Source organism: Gopherus evgoodei, chromosome 24, assembly GCF_007399415.2.
Source record: "Gopherus evgoodei ecotype Sinaloan lineage chromosome 24, rGopEvg1_v1.p, whole genome shotgun sequence".
NCBI lineage: Eukaryota > Metazoa > Chordata > Testudines > Testudinidae > Gopherus > Gopherus evgoodei.
This window is the reverse complement of record NC_044345.1, coordinates 7,956,751-7,972,341: the sequence shown is the minus strand read 5'-3', so window position 1 is coordinate 7,972,341 and position 15,591 is coordinate 7,956,751. Positions and strand designations below refer to the sequence as shown.

The 15,591-nt window shown below is 61.0% G+C and overlaps 1 protein-coding gene across 5 annotated transcripts in view; it reads right to left on the bottom strand.

Annotated features, from left to right (window-relative positions):
- CELF3 (CUGBP Elav-like family member 3) overlaps positions 1 to 15,591 on the bottom strand; it is a 45,260-nt gene that overhangs the window by 5,664 nt on the left and 24,005 nt on the right. For 2 of the 5 annotated variants that reach the window (XM_030542305.1, XM_030542307.1), the window contains exons 3-12: positions 13,317 to 13,365; positions 11,970 to 12,098; positions 9,510 to 9,589; positions 7,335 to 7,478; positions 6,890 to 7,040; positions 6,525 to 6,674; positions 6,375 to 6,440; positions 5,905 to 6,006; positions 4,753 to 4,896; positions 4,068 to 4,203 (exon numbers count right to left, since the gene is read on the bottom strand). In XM_030542305.1, the coding sequence (XP_030398165.1) occupies positions 4,076 to 4,203; positions 4,753 to 4,896; positions 5,905 to 6,006; positions 6,375 to 6,440; positions 6,525 to 6,674; positions 6,890 to 7,040; positions 7,335 to 7,478; positions 9,510 to 9,589; positions 11,970 to 12,098; positions 13,317 to 13,365 (1,143 nt within the window). In that variant the 3' untranslated portion in view covers positions 4,068 to 4,075. Of the gene's footprint in view, positions 1 to 2,095; positions 2,164 to 4,067; positions 4,204 to 4,752; positions 4,897 to 5,904; positions 6,007 to 6,374; positions 6,675 to 6,889; positions 7,041 to 7,334; positions 7,479 to 9,509; positions 9,590 to 11,969; positions 12,099 to 13,316; positions 13,366 to 15,591 lie in introns of all 5 variants that reach the window. The other 3 variants (XR_003997679.1, XM_030542306.1, XM_030542304.1) reach the window with 3 other exon arrangements.

The window sequence follows — 15,591 nt, the reverse complement described above, 5'->3', positions numbered from 1 at the left end:
CTGCGGGGGTCTCTCACCCCCAGGCTGTTCAGTCAGGGAGCAGAGCCTGGCTCCTGTTTGTAAATTTGAGCCTCAAGGCTCCCCCCCCACACCACTACCCCCAAGACTCATCACCCTGCAAAGTGAACCCCATCGGCTTGGGCAGACTCCCAGCCACTAGGGACCCCTGGTGCAGCCTAGATCTCCCCGCTGGCTGAGGCCCAGCAGACAGGGCCGGTGCAACCATTTAGGCAACCTAGGCGGCCGCCTAGGGTGCTAGAATTTGGGGGGAGGGGAGGCGGGGGCAGCTTTTTCTTCGGCAGCGACTGCGGCAGCCGGATCTTTGACCGCCCCAGTTGCTGCCGGCATTCAGGTGGAGGAAGCTGGAGCAGGGGGGGCATGGGGAGGGCTGGCTGCAGTAAATGAGCAGGGGGGACGCAGGGGAACTCCCTGCCCCAGTTCACCTCTGCGCCGCCTCCTCCCGGAGCACGCCGTGGCTGCTTCACTTCTCCCGCCTCCCAGGCTTGTGGTGCGTAAGCTGGTTGGTGCCGCAAGCCTAGGGGGCAGGAGAAGTGAAGTGGCGACGGTGTGCTCGGGGAGGAGGCGGAGCAGGGGTGAGCTGGGGCGGGGGGGGTGCCTCAGGGCAGAGGGTTGGGAGCTGCCGCAAGGGGTGCACCTCAGGGCGGAGGAGGGGAGCGCCTCAGGCTGGGGGCATGGGGGGGGGCAAGGTGGAAGTTTCACCTAGGGCGCAAAACATCCTTACACTGGCCCTGCCAGCAGGACATGAGCCCAGCCAGTGAAGAGAGAGCACAGGGAGGGACTGTGGCGGTTTCCAGGCACCGAGAAACAAAGGATGGGCTTGCAGAGAAGGGCCTGGGCTGGGACCCAGAAGACTTGGGCTCAAATCCTTCCTCTGCCACAGATTTCCTGTGTGACCTGGTCATGTCACTTTGTTGCTCTGTGCCTCAGTTTCTCATCTGTACAATGGGGTCAATAACCCTGCCTCTCCCCCAACTCTTTGTTCGTTTAGACCATAAGCAACTTGGGGCAGGACCTGCCCCTCACTGTCTGTGTAGCACCTGACACAACAGGGCCCTGACTTCAGCTGGGGCCTGTGCAGCACTCGGCATGACGAGAGCCCTGATTTCGGCTGGGGGTCTCTGCAGCCAGGGCCGGCACTTCCATTTAGGTGACCTAGGTGGTTGCCTAGGATGCCAGGATTTGGGAGGGCGGCAATTCGGCGGCGGGGGGGTACTTCCGTGCTATGGGTCATCATCGGCAATTCTGCGGCGGGTCCTTCACTTGCTCCGGGACCTGCCGCTGAAGTGCCCTGAAGACCAGGAGCACAGAAGGACCCCCCTGCCGCAGAATTGCCGCCAACAACCAGAATCCCGGAAGAAACCCCACCTAGGGCACCAAAAACCCTGGCGTCGCTCCTGTCTGCAGCGCCCGGCACAACGGGGACTCAGTCTTAGCAGGGCTCTGTGTGAAACCTGGCACGATGGGGCCCTGCTCTCACTCAGGGTCTGTGCAGCACCTGGATCCCTGCTCTCAATCAGGGTCTGTGCAGCACCTGGCATGATGAGGCCCTGCTCTCAGTCAGGGTCTGTGCAGAGCCTGGCACAACGGGGACTCGATCTCAGCAGGGCTCTGTGCAGCACCTGGCACGATGGGGCCCTGCTCTCAGTTAGGGTCTGTGCAGCACCTGGCGCTCTGCTCTCAGTTGGGGTCTGTGCAGAGCCTGGCATGACGGGGCCCCAATCTTGGCTGGCGTCTAAGAGCACATGCAATGCGGATTACAGTAAATCCTTAAAGCAATGGAGCCTGCCACTGCGACGCAGGTAAGCCCGTCCCCCCCGCCCCCGCTGTCCCTCTGTCTCTTTTATGTGCAAAAAAGAAACTCGGGTCAATGACAAAGACACCACGAAACGAATGAACAAGCAAAAACCAAACCAAACCAAAAAATCAAACCAATGCAGAACGAGAAACGACCCCCGTGAGCCGCGCACGGAGAACAAGGATCAGAACAAAAGCAGGATACGTTCACGTGCCACGACACACACAGACACACACAGACTCCCCCCGCCCCACGCTACGCCGCGCTGGGAGTCTTCACCTGGCTGAGACAGGGCTCTGCGCAGCACAGCCGGAAAGAACTGCTAGCAGGAGGTTATGTTCTTCTTTCTTAAAATACAGGGTGAAAGGCTGTTATACAGATCTCTGCGATAGACGGGGTGGGGTAGGGGGGTCGGGCTACATGCACGACAGCTATGGGGCTAGCTTGCGTTATTTGTAGGGGGGCATTATTACCACTGTTTTTTTAATGCTTGAGCTAGTGGGACTTCGTCATGTTGTGGCTTTTCCTTCCACCCTGCAGAAAAGCCCTCAGGGTCATTTACTGCCCTGGTGATTTAGCCCGTGGGCTCTTTGGAGCGGGACAGTGGCTCACCCTGTGTCTGTGCAGTGCCCAGCACACTGGAGCCTTGATCTCAGCAGCTAAATAATAATCCTGTGCGCACAGGCAGGAGGGGCGTGTTTCTGCCCTTTGCTGGGGGAGGGGGGGGGGGGAGCTGGCGCGGCTCCGAGACACTTGGTTATTTGAAGGGCTTGATAAACAGGTTGCAGGTCTCCTGCTTTCTCGCTGGAACGGAAACGGCACGGTAATTTTGCAGGAAAAAGGTTTCTCCAAATGTCACATGTTGCCACGTCCCACGTGCCCTGATTCCAGACAGAGCTGGTCAGACAACCTCTGTCTCTGTGTGTGTGTGTGTGTGTGTGTGTGTGTGTGTGTGTGTGTGTGTGTGTGTGTGCGCGCGCGCGCACCCAAGGGCATGTGTAGCTGTGTATGTGTGAGCCCGGATGGGCGGGTGGGTGCCTGTACACTGCATGTGTGTATTTTTACGTGTGTGTGTGTGTGTAATATGTGTGTGCCCTTGAATGTGTGTATGTGTCTCCGAGTGTGCGTGTATGCATATGTACCTGTGTGCCCGCATATGTGCGTATATGTGTGTGCGTACGTCTGCCCATGTGTCTGTTCTGTTCATTCCCTCTGGGGCACCTGGCACTGGCCACTGTCGGTAGCCAGGATATTGGGCCAGCTGGCCCTTTGGTCTGACCCAGTGCAGCTGTTCTTACGTGTATATGTGTGTGTACACGTCTGTGTGGGCAGGAATATATGTGTGTGCCCACGTGCGTGAGCCCAGCTCTGTGTGTGTGTGTGTGTGTGTGCTTACGTGTGTGTATTTGTGGGGACCTGTGTGTGTCTATGTGTGCCCACATGCATATATGTGTTCGCATGTACCTATATATGTGCCCATGTGCATGTGTAAAGGTGTGTGCCTGTGTGTGCCCTCATGTGTGTATCTCTTTGTGTGTATCTGAGTGTGCCCATGCATGTGTGTATCTGAGTGTGCCCGGGCATGTATCTGTGTGTGCCAATGTGCATGTGTGTAACAGTGTGCCCATGCACGTGTCAATGTATGTGCCTGTGTGCATCTCTGTGCGCCCATGTGGGTGTGTATCTGTGTGTGCCCGTGCATCTGTGTGCGCCTGTGTATGTATCAGTGTGCGCCTATGTGTGTTTATCTGTGTGCACCCGTGTGCATATCTGTGTGCACTCATGTCTCATCCGTGTGCGTATGTATCTGTGTGTGCCCATGTGTATCTGTGTGTGCCCGTGCGTGTGTATCTGAGTGTGCCTGTGTGCATGTACCTGTGTGTGCCTGTATGTATGTGTGTGTGGATGTTTGTGCCTGTGTAGAGGGGAAATCACAAAAATGACATTGAAATTTTACCCTTTTTAAAAATCAAACTGTGAAATTCCTGCTACGTTTTTCCGGGGCTCTCGGCTCAGTCCTGCCCAGGGCTGGGGGCTGTTTCCCTCTTGTGGTCCAAAGGCCTCAGGGCTGTACACCCTGAGAGTGGAGATGCCCAGTGTTACCGCAGGGGGCTTTGTCCGGCGGAAGGTAACAAAGCCAGGGTCTCATCCCCGCACTCCCATTATGCTGCAGCTCACTAGCCCAGCCCACTGTGCACCCCCCAGCTGTGTTTAGGGGGGTCCCTGTGCATGGGGGAGGCAGGGCACCCACCTGGGGCCTTAGTACGGCCGGTTGGCGTCTTTCGGTCGCTTGAGCTGCACTTTCAGGCGCTTCATGCCGATCTGGAAGCCGTTCATGGCCTGGATGGCAGCCTGGGCGCTGGTGGGATTGTCAAAACTTACGAAACCTGAGGAGGGGACGGGGGGGCAGAGAGAGGGGGTGGGGGTTGGGCGCCGGGTCGAGGTAGAGAGGCAGGGGGAGAGGAAGGAGGTAGAGAGAGGCAGAGAAGGCTGAGTGGCCCTGGGAGACCCTTTGTTCACGGCTAGGGCAGTGCCCCCATGGGTGCCTGGCTCAGGGTGGGCAGCTCCGTACCGAGATTCTCAGTTTGGCACCAGGGCCACGGTATGCCCAGGATCTCCTCCCCGAGGCTTGGGCCTGGGGGCATCTATCGGTGGCAGGTAGAGGGTGCCCGATGCAGGGTTTGCTCCCTGGTGCCAGCCGCTGTGGGTGACAGGAGACGGAGCTAGGCGAGCGAGCCCTGGGCTGGGCAGAGCCGCTGGGGAAGCCAGCTCCGCATCAGGCTCAGGGTCAGCCCCTGTCTACACGAGGGGTTGCAACAATCTTTTGCCTGGGAGGTCAGCCCCTCGCCCCGGTGCTCACTGGCTGGGTCTGCTGCTCAGCCGCTGGCCCACAATGCAGCAGGAAGGGGCCAGGGTTGCCCATTGGCTGGGCTTACCGAAACATTTGCTCTGATTGGTTGCCCGATCCACGAAGACTTTGGCAGAGATGACGTTCCCGAAGGGCAGGAACATCTGCAGGATCTCGGAGTCAGTGAACTCCTGGGGCAGGTGGTAGATGAAGATGTTACAGCCCTCGGGGCCTGCGGGGAGGAGGCGGGTGAGAGGGGGCGGGTGCTCAGGACACCTTAGATGCCCCCATGCTGGGCCCCCATTCTAGATCCCTCACACACTGGGCCCCATTCTAGATACTACACAGCAGGCCCCATTCTAGATCCCCAACGCTGGGCCCCTGTTCTAGATCCCACACACTGGGCTCCCTGTTCTAGATCCCCCACGCTGGACCCCCTAAAACCTTCTGCTGTGGACCTCCCATCCTGGACCCCTCTATACCCTTCACTCTGGATACCCCAGTCTGGAGACCCCCCCCCATTCCAGACAGTTCCAGATCCCTTGCTCTGGAATCCCTGCTCTAGACCACTCTATATCCTCTAACTGTGGACCCCCACATCCTTGACTCCTCTAGATCCCATGGCTCTGGACCCCTGTAGATCCAACAGTCTGGACTCCCATTCTAGACCTCTCATTCTGGACTCCCCAGTGTAGACCCCTCTAGATTCCCCTGCTCTGGACCCTGTGTTCTAGACCACTCTAGATCCTCTCATTCTGGCCCCCATTGGGGATCTCTGTAGATTTCCCATGCACTGGACTCCCTCTGTGAAGTGTTGGGGTCCTCAGGGAAGATGTGGGAGTCCTGAGGTGCACAGTGAGGCAGGTCCTTGGTGACCCCAGGCCACATCTGCCCCCTGGGGACCTCCCACTTTGAGAGCTGTTGGGGCAGGGCTCCTGGCATTGACAAGGGATGTGAGGGGCCCAGGGGCCCAGAGGGCACTGGGGGGACATTGTTGGAGGGAGCGGTGCCTAGGGGTTCCTGGGGGCATGATATAAGGGAGTGGTGCCTAGGGAATGATGTCGGGGGCAGTGCCCAGGGGGTGCTGGGGGTACAGTGCCCAGGGGTGCTGGGGGGACGGTGTCAGGGGCAGTGCCCAGGGGGCGCTGGGAGGAGGATGTGGGGGGGTGGTGCCTAGGGAGCACTGGGGGGATAATGTTGGGGTGAAATGAGGGGGGCAGTGGCCCCGGGCCCCACTTACCTTCCCGTTGCTGCTGCTGCTGAGGGGGCGGCTGCTGCGTGAGGATGGCCGGCTGCTGGGGGAAGGCCGGGCTCACCAGCCCATAGGCAGCGGGGTAGGCGGCTGGTGAAGAAGCAAAGGAGGGCGTGAGTGACCCCTCGGGCTGGGCCTACGCACCCCCAAGGGAAGGATCTGGCCCCCCCTCCCCTCATCACTGGCCCAGCTTCCTTCCCCTACTGCTCCCCACTGCCCCTGTCTCTCCCAGTCCCTCCACCTGCAGGGAACCCCCACCCCATACCCTCTGTCCCCCTGGCTGCCCACCGCCCCTGACGGCCCTGGGGGGTGAGGCCGGCACTGCCGCGCCCTCATGCTGCTCAGACCTGGTGCCAGCACCCGGGATATCCCACCATGCTGCTACCTCCACCACCTCAGCCCCCACCCCTGCCCGGGGCCCCTTCCAGGCCCCCCAGCCCTGGGGCGGGGCACCAGACCTGTGTAGTGCTGCATCCCGGCGTAGGCCTGCTGCAGGGGGTCCACGGGGGCAGCCGGGCTCTGAGCTGCGAGGGGAGACGAGGGGGAGGGGGTTACCGGGAGCCCTTGGCTGAGCCGGGGCGGGGGGAGCAGGCAGGGCGGGGGCGTACCTGGGTACGGGTGGACCCCGTTGGTGTAGAGAGCCTCGGAGGCCGGCTGCCCTGTGGTCTGTGTGGGGACTGGGCTGTAGCCGTTGACGCTGAGCGTGGCTGGGATGGCGGACACGGGGGTGGCAGCGATGGCGGGTGGCGTGCTGGTACCTGTGGGTGAGAGATGTGGTGGGGGGGGTGGTTCGGGGCCCTTCCCCCACCCATGAGGAGATCCCCGGTCGGGTGCCAGCTCCCGGCTCGCCCACCCCCTCCCCCTCTGCAGCCTGCCACCTGGGGGGGCTTTGCCCAACCCACTGGCTCCCCGGCATGGCCCCTCCTCAGCCAGAGGGGGTTGGCATCCGGATCCTGGCCCGCGCCGGCCCTACCTGAGGAGGGAGTGAGAGGCGTGAGGGGCGTGGCGATGAGGCCGTTGGGGTTGATGGTGGCCATCTGCTGCATCTGGACGGCCGCCATGGTGGCCATGGGGTTGAGGTAGGCGGAGTGAGCAGCGACCAAGGCTGCCTGCTGCTGCATTAGCTGCAGAGGGAGAGAAAGAGACGGGATGGGGTCGGGGGGGTCCGCTGGACTGCTGGGGGAAAGCCTGTCTGCAAGGGCACAAGGACTGGGGGGGGACATGCCCCGCTGTCCTGGCCCCCCAGATCTGCCCCTTAATCCTGACCTGCAGCCCCTTGCTGTCCCCGCCCTGCACTCCCTGCCCCCGCTCTGCCGGTGCCCCTCACTCCCGACCTGCAGCCCCTGCTGTCCCTGCCCTGGGCTCCCCCCGTGTCCCTGCTGAGAGCCCAGTGCCCATGTCGGCGGGGAGCCACTTACTGCTTGGGTGTAGGCGCTGTAGGCCCCGAACTGCAGGGCGATGGGGCTGAACATGCCCAACTGGCTGGCCACCTGCTGCATCCGGCGCAGGCCCCGTTCCTTCTCCGTGTCGGCGAATTTCACCACCAGGCTGGAGGAGGCGCCCTGGGAATGGAACCCCCCCAGGGGGGCTAGTGAGACAAGCAGAGCACAGTGACCCCCCCCCGCCCTGCCCCGTCTGCCCCCTTCCCCCCGCTGCCTCAGCCAGCCAGAGTGACCCACAGGCCCCAGCCCTCCTTCTGCAGTTTCCGTGCCTGGCAGCCTCCGGGGGAGTGTGTGCATGCAGAGGGGCGGTGGCAGGCTCCCCTCCTGTGCCAGGTACCTGCTCCAGCTTCCTCCCCCACAAGCCTGGGATGGTCTCAATCCTCCTCGGGTCATAGGGCCTAGTGGATAGAGCATCGGCCTAAGCTTCCAGACAGCAGGGTCTCTTCCTGTCTCTGCTGCTCGACGAGCTTGGGCAAGTCACTGCCCCGGTCCGTGCCTCAGTTTCCCCAACTGTCAAATGGGGCTAATGAGCCCAACCTCGTTTGCAAAGGGCTCTGAGGTCTATGCATGAGCAGGGCTTGGGATCAGAATGACATGGGGGCTGGGCAGGAAACGAGCTGCCCGTGCTGCCCACGTTTGCAAGAGTCTGAACCACTTTCCCCGCCCTGACTTGGGGTGAAAAGCTGGAAGAAATGTCCTTTTGGGGCAGTCGAGACGTTATTTCCAGCTCACTCCGATGCTCTCACGCCGCAAACGCCGAAGTCGCCTCGACCCAGAAAACAGGTGTTTTTTCACTGCAGGAACGTGGAAGAGGGACGGTCGGACGCTTCCTCACTGTCATTTTCCCACATCAAGAAATGGGTCCCAGTCCACCTGTTCCCACGGCAACGGTGTCGCCCCCTCGGCGTTTTTCAACTAAAAACCGTTTTCTCGGAACCTTCCCGACTGGCACTCGAGGCCGCAGTGGCGCGCTCAGTCCATCAGGGGGCAGCAGAACCTCAGGCAGCATCCTGCCCCCCTGCCCTGGTGCTGAGCTGGGGCCCTTCCAGGTGGGGAGTGGTGGTGGTGGTGTGGGGGGGTCTGAGGTTTGGAGCTGCCCACATGAGAGGGTGGGAGAGGCAGAGGGGGCTGGAGATCCTTGGATAGGCAGCGGGCGTCCTGCTGTCCTGGGTGTTCGCTGGCTGTGCGGCCCATCTGGTGCCCGATGGAGGCTGCAGGGGGGATCGGAGGCCTGGAGGCAGGAAGGGCCTGTGGGGTCCTCGCAGCCTGTGCCCTTCGGAGTCCCCAGGGGAGGGGGGTGTTGGAGCAGAAGAGGCCTGTGGGGTGTCTACGGACTTGCACTAGCCAGGCTTCAGCTCAGCTGGGATGCTGGGGCAGCGATTCAGGCTCTGAGCTCGGGGAGCAGGAGCCTGTGTCTCTGCCAGAGCCGCCACCTCCACTCGGCTGGCAGCGCACTGGCTCGGGCCACGCTGGGCTGGTGCGAATCTGTCCACCCAGGCTGGCTGCCTCCCAGTGCAGGGTAGACGGGCCCTGTGCGTTCCCAGGATGCTGCTGAGGAGCCCGTCCCCCTCCCCACGCATGGGGAAAGGGCTCAGAGGGGCCTGGATCTAACCCCGTGTTGTCTCAGCGGGCAGGGGGACGATGAGTGCCCGGGGGAGGGTCCAGCCAGGTCGGTGAGCGCAAGGGGGGTTCAGCAGGGACAGCGAGTGCCCGGGGGGGGGGATGGTCCAGATAGGTCGGTGACTGCCTGGGGGCGGGGGATCCAGCCAGGTTGGTGAGTGCCCGGGGGGGATCCAGCTGGGTCGGTCAGTGCCTGGGGGGGAGTCCAGCCGGGTCGGTGAGTGCCCGGGGGGAGTCCAGCCGGGTCCGTGAGTGCCCGCAGGGTCCAGCTGGGTCGGTGAGTGCCCGGGGGGGATCCAGCCGGGTCGGTCAGTGCCCAGCGTGGGTGGGTGTCCAGCCGGGTCAGTGAGTGCCCAGGGGCAGGTATCCAGCCAGGTCTGTCAGTGCCCAGCGTCTGCCCTGGGAGATGAGGGGTCTGGGTGATGGATTTAATGCCGAGCTCCCCACTCAGGCCCATGACAGGAATTGCCCCCTCTCAGCCCCCCTCACCTCCCCCGCCCCCGTGTGCCCATGCGCCTGGCCGGGCCTTACCGGCAATGTCCGGCTGCCGTGAAGTGTGTTGATGGCGGCCTGAGCCTCAGCGTGGGTCTGGAACTTCACGAAGGCGCAGCCTGGGGGGAGACAGAGTCAGTGCGGTGGGGGGGGGGGCAGGGCCTGAGTGTGCACAGACACCCCGAGTGCAACCCAGGAGCACACACAGACACTCTGAGTGCAACCCGAGTGCACACAGACACTCCGAGTGCACCCCACCCTGAGCTCGCACAGACACCCCGAGGCAAACCCCCTGAGTGCTCATAGACACTCAAAGTGCACCCCCCTGAGTGCACAGACACCCCGAGTGCAACCCCAGAGCACACACAGACACCCCGAGTGCAACCCCTGAGCACACACAGACACCCTGAGTGCACCCCCGAAGCACACACAGACACCCTGAGTGCAACCCGAGCGCACAAAGACAAGCCGAGTGCATCTCCTGAGCACACACAGACAACCCGAGTGCACCCACCTTGAGCGTGCACAGACACCCCAAGTGCATCCCCTGAGCGTGCACAGACACCCCAAGTGCATCCCCTGAGCACACACAGACACCCTGAGTGCACCCCCGAAGCGCACACAGACACCCTGAGTGCACACAGACACTCCGAGTGCACCCCCTGAGCACACAGACACCCCAAGTGCAACCCCTGAGCACACACAGACAATCCGAGTGCACCCCCGAGCACACACCGACACTCCAAGTGCACCCCCTAAGTGTGCACAGACACCCCGAGTGCAACCACTGAACGCACACAGACACCCCGAGTGCACCCCCTAAGTGTACACAGACACCCCGAGTGCAACCACTGAACGCACACAGACATCCCGAGTGCACCCGCTAAGTGTGCACAGACACCCCGAGTGCAACCCCTGAATGCACACAGACACCCCGAGTGCACCCCCCCGAGCATGCACAGACACTCCGAGTGCACCCCCTGAGCACACAGACACCCCAAGTGCAACCCCTGAGCATACACAGACAATCCGAGTGCACCCCCGAGCACACACCGACACTCCAAGTGCACCCCCTAAGTGTGCACAGACACCCCGAGTGCAACCCCTGAACGCACACAGACACCCCGAGTGCATCCCCTAAGTGTGCACAGACACCCCGAGTGCAACCCCTGAACGCACACAGACACCCCTAGTGCACCCCCCCGAGCATGCACAGACACCCTGAGTGAAACTCCTGAGCGCGCACAGACACCTTGAGTGTACCTCCCTGAGCACACAGACACCCCGAGTGCACTCCCCAAGCACATAGACACTCTGAGTGCAACCCCTGAGTACGCATAGACACTCTGAGTGCACTCTCCTGAGCTCGCACAGACACTCCAAATGCAACCCCTGAGTGCGCACAGATACTCTGAGCGCACCTCCCTGAGCGTGCACAGACACCCCGAGTGCAAGCCCTGAGTGCGCACAGACACCCCGAGTGCAACCCTTTAGCATGCACAGACACTCTGAGTGCACCCCCCGAGCACACAGACACCCCAAGTGCACCCCCCCTGAGCGCACAGACACCCTGAGTGCACCCCCCGAGCACACAGACATCCTGAGTGCACACATGTTCCCAGCCCCCTACTCCCACCCAGAGCCAGGCACCCTTGTATACCCGTGCCCTCCCGTCTCCACTCATGCCACACACAGCCGCCCTGCCCAGAGCTGGCAGGGACCCTCTTAGCCCTGCATGCCCAGCCATGCAGTGGGCAAGGGTGGCAGGCGAGCAGTGGGTCTGGGAGGCAACATTGGCTAAGGGAAAAGTGAGCCCCTGCCTGGTCCATGCCAGTGGTGGGGATGGATGCCAGCTGCGCAGCCAGGGAGCATCACCCAGGATAGTTGCAGGGCCCGGGGGCGGTGGTGGTGGGATTACAAGGGAGAAATGGGCGGGAACCCTCAGGGGACCCCGTGGCCAAACTGCATCTTCCCTGCACCACAGCGCCACCTACTGTGCCCCATCCTACTCCTGCAGCACAGCGCCCCCTACTGCGCCCTATCCTACTCCTGCAGCACAGCGCCCCCTACTGCATCCTCACCCTGCTCCTGCAGCACAGCGCCCCCTACTGCGCCCCATCCTACTCCTGCAGCACAGCGCCCCCTACTGCATCCTCACCCTGCTCCTGCAGCACAGCGCCCCCTACTGCATCCTCACCCTGCTCCTGCAGCACAGCGCCCCCTACTGCGCCCTATCCTACTCCTGCAGCACAGCGCCCCCTACTGCATCCTCACCCTGCTCCTGCAGCACAGCGCCCCCTACTGCGCCCCATCCTACTCCTGCAGCACAGTGCCCCCTACTGCATCCTCACCCTGCTCCTGCAGCATAGCGCCCCCTACTGCATCCTCACCCTGCTTCTGTAGCACAGCGCCCCCTACTGCGCCACCCCCACACTCTCTGCAGCTCCCCCTCTGCTATAGGGGCAGGGCCAGCGGCAGAGGCCCTGGAGCGGCACTCACCTTTGCTGGTGCCATCTGGCCCCCGCAGCACCGTGCACTCATCGATGTTCCCGAAGGGCTCGAACATTTTCCTGACGTCTTCGTCCGTCTGCTGCTTGCCCAGCATCCCCACAAACAGCTTCCGGTCTTCTGGCAGGGAAGAGGCAGTGCTCAGTGGGGAGCCGTGCCCATTCGCCCCCAACCCTGCTCCGCCTGGGACTAGGGGGTGGGTGTCAGTCACAGAGCCCCTGCTGAGGGCCAGACGCCTCCTCTCACCTCAGGCTGGGATCCTGGTGCCAGGAGCCAACCACTAGGTCCAAGCCTGGTGCCATGATGGGCAGGCCCCAGGGGTCATGTCTGCAGGGGGCACTGGACAGCATCACAGCTACACTTGGCTGGATCTTTCCATCCCTAGGGCCTAGGCTGCTGATTCGTCTGCCTGGCCTTAGTTCTGTTTCTCCAGACCCTGCTTCGTTTGTCCGTCCATGTCCTTAGATGCTAGAATGCTGATCGGTCTGTGTTTCTGTCTCCCTAGAGCCTGGCTGATCGGTCTAGCTATGTATCTACCCCCTCCATATCTATCTATCCCCATACATCCCCTCTATCTATCTATCTATCTATCTATCCCCATACACCCACTCTATTTATCTATCCCCATCCACCCCCTCTATCTATCTATCTATCCCCAGACACCCCCTCTATCTATCTATCTATCTATCTATCTATCTATCTATCCCCATACACCCCATCTCATAGACTCATAGACTCTCTCTCTCTCTCTCTCTCTCTCTCATCTATCCCCATACACCCCCTCTATCTATCTATCTATCTATCTATCTATCTATCTATCCCCATACATCCCCTCTATCTATCTATCTATTTATCCCCATACATCCCATCTATCTATCTATCTATCTATCCCCATACATCCCATCTATCTATCTATCTATCTATCTATACCCATAAACCCTGTCTATCTATCTATCTATCTATATCCCCATCCTCACACACCCCCTCTATCTATCTCTCTATCTATTCCCATTCACCCCATCTATCTCTCTATCCAGCCCCTGGTATCCACAGGGAGCACTGTTAGCCCTGCCCAGTATTAATCTGATGTCACAAGAGCCCAGGGTGGGGAAAGCCCCAGTGAGAAATCCCGGGAATGTGAAGGGGGGACTATTAGAAGACACCCTGCCCCAGCTGATCCTAGCTTTGCTCCCCAGAGACTGCTTGGGAGGCCCGGGGTCAATGCTGGAAGGGGTGTGTGTGTGTTGGGGCAGGGAATCACCCCTTTGTTCTGATGGGGGTTTAACCACGGGTAGCTGGGGTTCCAGGCCCCTGCCCCCCCCCACGCCCAGCGGGTACCTCCTCTGCTTTCGCTGTCTGCTGGCTTCACCTGGATCGGCCGGTTCATCTGCAAGGGGGAGAGAAGGGGGAGACATTGAGGACGTGTGTAGGCAGCCCCTGGTGCTCAGAGAGCGGGGTGCCATCCCCCCCACCCCCCCGAGATGGAACCATCCAGCAGCCAGACCCCACCCCACCCCCAACAACAAGGCATGAGCCCCTCTTAGAGAGAGAGAGAGATAGCACTTTATCCCATCATACAGAGGGGAAACTGAGGCACAGGGTGTGTCTGTGACTTGCCCATGGTCACCAGGCACGTCAGAGCCCAGATTAGAACCCAGGAGTCCTGACACCTAGTCCCATCAGCTATAACCATTAGATAACACACTCCTCCCACAACCAGGAATGGGAACCCAGGAGTCCTGGCTCTCACTCATGGCTGGAATGGGAACCCAGGAGTCCTGGCTCCCCATTATTTAGTGTGAATTTAATCCAGTGGGAGGTGCACAACTGACCCCCGGGAGAGCCAGGCCTGCACAGCACTGGGCCAGTTTCCCTACTTGCTGCCACAGCCCTGCCTTGGAGGGGCCCCAAGGACAGCTCGGTTTGTAGCCAGCCCAGGAGTGGCCTCTCTGCGGTGGCTGCCAGCCAAGCGCCTGTCCCTGGCTACAGACCTGAGACTCACCAAACAGCCAGGGTTGGAATTAAACTGGGGCTAATAGCCCTGTGTCCCATTTCCCGAGGCCCCAAGTCCCCTGCCCTGGGGCTGGATCAGAGCCGGAGCCCCCTGGAGGGGAAAAGCCCCATGTCCTATTCCCAGCCCCCCTGAGCCAGCCAGTCCCCCCAACCCGGGGCCGGAGCAGTCCTGGTCCTCCAGAGCTGGCCTGTCCTGGCTGGACACAAGCTGGTGGGGGACGGAGTATCCAGCAGAAACCACTGACACCCCCCAACTCAGTGTCAAAGACCCCCTCCCCGACGCCCTGCAGGAACACTACGAGTGGTGAACGCCCCGCTCCCTGCAGCCCAGCTCCCCCTAGAGCCATGCTGGGGCTTTGGGTCCAGCCCTGACTGGGAGGGGACAGCACCCCCTGCCGAGCCCTCCACCCTGCTCCCTCCTGGAGCAAAGCCAGCTGGCAAGGGGAGCGTTAAAGCAGAACCGTGAGATTAACTCAGCAGGTCGCTGTAAAAGCATTTGTAATCATATTAAAGGAAAGTAGCAGCTTGCAGCAGAGAGAGCAGAGGGGAGGCAGCCCCCCCCTCCACTGCATGGTCATACCGTAACCCCCACTGCTGCTCCCAGCACCTAGGGTGACTAGATAGCAAGTGTGAAAAATCAGGAAACCTTTTTCCGGGGGGCAGTGGTGGCAGACTTGCGTATATAAGACAGAGCCTTTAATCTTGGGATGCCTGTTCACCCCACCAGCACCGTCTGGAGCAAGGGGACCTGGAAAGTGAGACACCCCACAGCCAGCAGCTGGGGTGCGACTGCACCAGCAAAACCACAGGGGTGACCGTCATCTCCAGATGCTGGGAAGTTTGGGGGCCACAACGTGAGGGTCCCACTCCTGATTCTGAGCACGTCGATCCCAAAGGCGGGTGGATGCATGACCAGGCAGGGGAGCAGCCAGAGGCCCGGGGTTGACACGGCAAGGCATGAATGAAATCCAGGCATCCTGGCTCCGAGTCCAGCAGCCCGTGCACTGGCCCACCCCTTCCCCCTACGCTCCTGGCTGTTCGGCCTTCCATGGAGGTGACTGGCCATTGCCTTTGAGAGAGAAATTTAGGCCCAATTGACAATACACCAGGAGCCGGGGGGGGTTCAAAGGATGCCACATTGAAATTGTAGGGGTGACTGTCCGTTCAGACAGCTGTCAATCATGGCTAGCCCCCTGATCTGGGCTCATCACCATGGCAGCTGAGCGCCTCACCATCTTTCCTATATTGACCCTCCCAGCACCCCTGAGAGGCAGGGCAGGGCTCTTATCCCAAGAGTACAGATGGGGAAACTGAGGTGCCAGTAGTTCACTGCCTCACCTCATTGACTTTTGAGGATCTGGCCCAAGGTCACGCAGGGAGTACGTGGGACAGCAGGAATCTGAACTCACAAGAGCTCTAACCACTGGGTCATCTTTCCTCCCATCTATCCTTCCCTAAATCATTGGGCCCAGCTGACAGTGGCCCCAGCCCCCTGTTTACTTGGAACCGTTTACTGACTGAGCAGCATCCCCACAGGCACAATGCCACCGGGTGCTGCCATCGTGGCAGCACAAGGCTGATGTGAGCAGGAACACAACTT